The 6,800-nt window shown below is 39.6% G+C and overlaps 1 protein-coding gene across 1 annotated transcript; it reads right to left on the bottom strand.

The window, feature by feature from the left end:
* Positions 1-6,471, bottom strand: RPL5 (ribosomal protein L5; the record flags this gene model as incomplete). The annotated part of the gene is made up of 7 exons (XM_010075773.1): positions 1-161; positions 825-913; positions 2,663-2,840; positions 3,765-3,967; positions 4,558-4,692; positions 6,191-6,306; positions 6,402-6,471. Coding segments are annotated over 7 exons (891 nt in total), but the record flags the coding sequence as incomplete, so codon positions are not given.
* Between the last annotated feature and the right edge of the window lie 329 nt (positions 6,472-6,800).

The following is a 6,800-nucleotide window of genomic DNA, read 5'->3' as shown; positions in this document are numbered from 1 at the left end:
CTTACTCAATAAATTTATTGCCACTTTTTCCAAAGCTTCATAGAAAATTGTGGAAGTTGTCTTAACTATCAGCTGCACGCTCCTGGGCCCTGAGAAAGCTAGCCTTCTTCTGAGCAACACGGTCTTTCTTCTGGGCGAGGGACATCTTTGGACAGTTCCATCTGCAACGTAAGCACAGCATGTGATATATCAAAGGCAGAAATAAGCAAAAAGGCGGTCAAGCAAGCTGCAGTGCACTGGAACTGTGGTAAGAGTGCTATGCTAGAACCTACTCCCAGTTAACACACTTTATTTCCTTATAATGATTTAAGGCTGTAGTTAGGGCACTACAAGAAGGCAGGGTTAGACTGCAGCAGTTGAATTCCTCAAAGAGGTAAACTCAGTATGCTTTTGTGACTAGAGTACAGGCAGTATCAAGGCCAATGCAATAGCTGTGCCTTTGCTTCTTTTCTCCTAGACCCCTGAAAAATCAAAGTAGTTCAGCACTGACAAATTAGTCAGCCTGCCCTCTCCTGCAGAGAAGCAGCTTCCCCACGAAAACATTAAGACCTGAAGATACACACTCAGGAGTTCCAGCCATTCAGGCCACAAGCATGCTCCACTTTTACTTTTTTTTAATATAGTTGAGGGCTCTTAATTTTAGATTCCTACTGCTAATGTTAACTCCTAACAAAGTTATACAGAAATGGTTGTATCTTAATCTGATCTAAAACACATCTGAGTTTTGACACAACTGCAACGTGGAATCACATTACTTGTTTAACATAACTAAAATATCTTCAAGAAAGAAGTCACATTCATTTTAAAGAGGATGAGAACGTTACCTCTTTTTCTTGACTTCTCTCTTGGGTTTCTTTTCATGGACTGGATTATCCCGTATAGCAGCATGGGCCTTTTTATACATCTCTTCCATCTTAAACAAAGAAACAACAGCAACAAATTGTTACATTGTCCATAGTGGTCCAGTTGTAGGATCCTACCAAAAATCCAAGATAGCCTTACCAGAACATGCACAGGTTTCATCACAATACATCTTGTAATTTTGTGCAGTTGCCTTTAAAGCACCTTCTTTATACAGAAGATAATTGCCACAGCATACTGAAATTCCTACTACAACTGTAATACAATTTAAATATCCAAACCTGCAACTTATACACAAAATGGAGAAAGTAATTTTATCCTGATGTTACAGTTAGGGAACCAAGGCCATAGAGTTACTCCAGACTACTTACAAGTCTCATAAATACAGGCTAGCATCTTGCAGTTGAAATACTTTTTCCTCTGAAAGCTACTGTCAATGCAGCAGCTTCCCTACATTTAAACTGAAAGGCAGTCTCAGAAGTTACTGTACTTCTGCCTGGAATAAAATACTTCACGTTTACTCATTAAACCAAAATTACTCCATGCAAACTCTCATCAGACATGGGATCTTACAACTTTTCAGACCCTGCTGTAGTACACATTACAAATCTGCTTGAGTAGAAGCTGTGAAAGCAGCTACAGATTAACAAGTCTTGCAAGAACCATGACAGTCCCAGCATCATCCGCAGGGATGCAATAACAAATACACGAGCAGAGGCTACATGTAAACAGTATGTAGCAGGTCATTGCACTGGAGCAACTATTCTTCCAACATGTAAGCCAGGAAAATGGAAGTGATCTGTCCAGCTCCAGAGATCAATAGCAAAGGTACCAGAGGATCCCCATCTGTCTGCTGCTCTGTCCCAAAGACACCTCTGGCTCCATAATGACACTAATTTTAAGAATACCTTTGCTGGTGGTTAATTAAGACCACTAGATCCCAGCTGTGAAAAACTTTACAGATGTACGAAGAATAGCTATTAACATAAGTCCCAGACCCAATTCATTGCAACACCATCTAGTTTGTTTAGTAAAATAGATGAAACTGTCGTTTACAATACAGCATTACTTATTTTTTAGTAAAGACTAGGTTAAAAAAAATGATCAAGTAGTTAAGCTTACAAAAATCCAAAACCCCATAACAATAAAGGGATAAAGAATGTTCCATAGCCTAAAAAGGGGACATGACAATGTTTCTTTCAAGCTGCAGGACCACTCATTGGGGAAACCAAGCAAGAACATTACAGGCAGCAAGACAAAAGGAAAGAAGTGAAAGAACCACCTTGCTTTGCTTTGTACAAAATACTATAGAATTTAAAGTATAACAGAGCTAGCCTGGGCTATTCTGTATTCAGCTGGGACCTAGAACCTACCTATGGGGTCACACAAACCATAACACAGATTTGACATAGAGCACATGGTCAGCTGCAATCACCACAGCTGCAGAAACGACAGGTGGTGGTGCTGGAAAAGGAATAAGTGGGAAGCATGTATAGAAACCTCAAGTTGATTTCCCTATCAGAAAAAAAAAGTGGTCTAGCTTAGAATGCAGTCCTGTAAGGTTGGATTTACAGGCAGAATGTTTAAGCTTCACAGCAGGAAAAAATATCTCACTTTCAAAAGATCCATGATGATAGTACAGAGCCCTTAATGAAGAAATATGTATTTTCTTTGCATGGATAGCATAAATAAGAATCACATTATTCTACATATGAAGCTTAATTGCTTTACTAGAGAAGTCCATATGCAAGACTTATCAGCATCTCTATTAACGCACAACATCCAGCCAGGGAAGTCTTACCCCATCAGGTGTTACGTTGTTCTTAATGTATTGAGAGAACTGTTTTTTGTAAGCATCTTCATCCTCCTCCATCAGATAACGCATATAATCTGCGACATTTTGGCCCATGATATGCTTGCGGTGAACCTCTGCATTGAATTCTTTGCTTTCTGAGTCATACCCAGGGAAACGCTTGGTACTGTGAAACAGCAGTTACAGGCAGATTAAGTCATATTGCCAAATACTCTTAATTCAGAGGCTAGATTCCACAGAGAAATGTCCAATACATCAGATTCTCCTACAGATATCAGAGGTATAGGACCCTCTAATTTGAAATCAAGAGATAAAAAAATTAAGAAATAGAAGTTTTAAGTTCATCTCAGCTGCCATCAGTCCCGTCTTGAAACAGTGCAGTACATCATATACACACCACGGACCAGCCAGAGAGTGTTCAGTCATCGGGAGTGTCATCATGTAGCAGCCGAGTCAGAAAAACTGGACAATTAAGAATGGACAGCATAGGAGAGGGCTTTGCCCCCACTGCTGCTAGCAGAAAGAAGCAGTCAGCTGTAATACCGGTGTTAGGCAACACTGCCAAAAATCTTGTTTCAGTCATTCATAGCCTATGACAAGAATGGTCACAACTTCCATGTGAAAATTTTAAATGCAGGTGGACTGCTCAGCCCTGCTGTTGCATTGACAACTGTAGCAAACATCATCAGTTTTGTAGCTGGTACGTACAGCTTTTCACACTGAAATTAATACATAAACACAATTTGTTGAAGACTTCAAACAGCAGAATACTAAAACATAGTTACTTAAGCGCATTCAACCACTTGATGATTTTAAGTAAAAGCAACAACATGACTCTTTAGTTTCTAAAAATATAATAGCATCTCTCAATAGTTGCAAGATTCCCAGCAGCACTATCAGAATTGCACTTGTGGATTAAAAACCACCAGTGAACCAATTAAAAAGACCCCCACCCCAGAACCTAGGCTACATCATCATTACCAGGTCACAACAAAATTATCTCAACATAAAGCAACAGTATAAGTTGACCGTCACATACAGAAGCACCTCAAGTTAATTCTAAACGAATTCTTCCAAGCCAATAGACTACCTGTGAGGGATGGACAGACCACCATCCACTGCACCTTTCAGAGCACCAAAGACTTTGTTTCCAGTGGTAGTTCTGGCAAGACCTGCATCCAGGTAGCACGTGAAAGCACCAGGCTTTCCATCCACGCTCTCCACATTGTACTCATCACCAGTCACTTCAACTTGGCCTTCATAGATCTTATCAAGACCAAATTTATTCAGAAGCTGTGGGGAAGGAAAAAAAAAAAACCCACTTCTGAAATTCTTTCCATTTATTGACAAAATGAAGAATCACCGCCAGTTTAGAACACAAATGTGCAGTAGAATCTCCATGGTTTTAACAAATCTCTTTACAAAAATTATGCACCGGTACTAATAACAAAGCTCTTAACAACCGCCACAGTAAGCATGTCTGTTAAGTTTCAACCTTTTGTTCCAACAGGTACACCAGTGAACTTAACACTTATTCAAGAGCCCATATGGAAAATGGATGGATGCTGTTTATATGTTTGCAGACTCTTAAAGGTACAGTTCTTACATTTTTTTCCTGACTTGCTCCCTCCACCAAACTCAAGTGCCGGGACTTAACAGTGGACTGCTGGAATTAAAACTGCATGCCCTCATACTGCTCACTGTGATCTGACAGTCACAAGAGGCACAATATCTATATGGTGAAGGGCAAAAGTTTTTGTTTAGAGAAGCCCCCAGAGTCAGGTACCTGTACTAACATGCCACTTAAGAAAGCAGGCTTTCCCTTTTGTAAGAAAAACAGAAAACGAGAGCAGCAACTTCCAGACAACCTGACAGATACCCACCCTGCGTGCCAGGAGCAGACCTGTACAGTAGGCTGCTGCGTAATTGGTCAGGCCAACCTTCACACCGTATTTTGGCAGCTCATGGGCATAAGCAGCACAGACAATCATGTCACCTTCGATTCTGGCATAGGCAATCTGACAACAAAACAAATGTTAGTGTTCTCACAATAATTCTGGGCTTGATTTATTTCTTCTGTGACATCTACTTAAGCTGACAGTAATTCTGTACAGAAACATCCATCAAACTGCCAGCCTTTGCATACAAGCTCACAAGGTTCTATTTTTGTTAAAGCTATAATAGCTCCTCAAGTACAGAAGCAAAGAATTCAAATGTGTATTAGGCAAGAGAAAGCATATGTCAGCAACAACTTTTATTTACCTTTCCACATAGATCAAGAGGCCTCGAAAATGCCTACAAAAGCAACCTTTCAAAGAATCATTATGGATGTGGATAGATTCTGTCCCACTTTCAGCATTTAGCTCTCACATAACAGTATATATAACGTACCTCAGAAAAATACAAAAACATCCCATACAGTTTGTGATAACATTGTTATTAAACTTATGCAATGATTTTATTAATGGGTCTGGGATTTTCATCATCTCAGGGGTTTCCTGTGAGACAGCAGCACTGTCAGTTAAGTTCCTACTGTTCCTTTCACAGACAGAACCTTCTCCTTTTACTCCCACACCTGCTTTCTACATCCAAGTTGTCCCCTTTTTGCGTAGATCTCCTACGTACTGGAAAGGCACTATCGGTCAGATGTAAGCACCTGCCACCACTGATTTTTGTTTTGAGTTTCAAAGATAAAATAGCCTCATCAAGGTCATAGAACTTCATCTGAACTGACTGTAAAAGCAGCACTCTCCCCTGTTCTCAACAGATAATTATTCTATGAAGAAACAAACAACTGTTGAACTTCTCCAGCTTTTTTTTTGAGCTTAACAACATGTATTTATGACAGAACAAACACGCCCAGGTTTTTAACTTCAAAATTAGTCAAAACATTCTGAAAATGAAACAAGAAAGTGAACCACAGTGAGGAAACACATATGATGCAACACACAACTGCACACTTCTTAAGCGTGAAAAAATGCCTACTATTCTCGTTTACCAGTCTCCTTTAATCTCACAGGAAAGCCTCAGAAGGCCCACCCGCTTCTTATGACCAACATGACATCACAGAAAAAACCTCTCAAAAGAGAAGGCACCTTTAGATACAGTAAAATAGCCAATGCAGGTTGACAGGTCACACAGTCTATTTTGTTGTCTTCAGTCAAGCAAAAATGTCCTCTTTTCAAAGCACTTTAAATACAGCAGAAAAAAAAAAAAAGAGACATCTTCCCAATTGCTGGAAATCTTCTACTTATCTCAGCATCATTATAGCAGTAGAATCTTATATTACAAATAACCTTGAATGTTGACACTAGTAAAACTAATTTGGTATCATTAATATGTGTTATATACTGAGGTTTTGTCAATGATTAGGATTGTTCACATCTAGGAAACTATTTTACAATATAGAAACTGCTCAGATCAAGCCTAAAAACCCCAGCTGCTTCAACTACCCCCTTTCTGTTCATTTCACCCAGGGAAGGCTGGTAAGTCAGGCGCAAGCACCACAGAACTTACCTGGCAAATGATGTCTCTGTTGGTAACACGCACAATCATCCTGTATTTAGGGGTGTTGTACTTGTTTTTATCTTGAATTACCAAACGCTTACGGGCATAGTAGTCAGTTTTTCCCTCTGAAAAGCAAAAGTTATAGTGTGGACAACGTGTGAGAAAGGTGGAATATTCATCAATGACATTTAATTGTATGTTACAGGGAATTTCACAATACCTCTCCTTCTCCTGAATTTCACTTGGTATCTCTTGAAGTATGCCTTATTCTTGACAACTTTCACAAACCCCTCGAATAAGAAGTATAACCAGATGTTATTGACGTATAACCATGTAAGCCAAGACCATTCTAACACAATTAAACCCGCTATGAGTAAAACCCCAGCGAAACCAAAAATAAAATAACGTTTACTTATACATTTAGATAAAAAAGCATAAAAACCAAATGGAAAAAAAACCAAACACCCAAACCCCAGAATTTCTGTCCTTCCTACAGGAATTAACGCAGGCTTCTCCTCATCACTTCACATAGTTTCCGGAGAGAACCAGAAATCGTGTTTGTTAACTGAGCGTTAGCACCCGTGGCACCTCCCGTCGCTCCCCCACACCCGTCACTGCT

This window comes from Pterocles gutturalis, unplaced genomic scaffold (assembly GCF_000699245.1).
Source record: "Pterocles gutturalis isolate BGI_N339 unplaced genomic scaffold, ASM69924v1 scaffold50087, whole genome shotgun sequence".
Classification (NCBI taxonomy): Eukaryota; Metazoa; Chordata; class Aves; order Pterocliformes; family Pteroclidae; genus Pterocles; species Pterocles gutturalis.
Note: the sequence above shows the minus strand (reverse complement) of the source record. Positions and strands in the feature narration are given on the sequence as shown.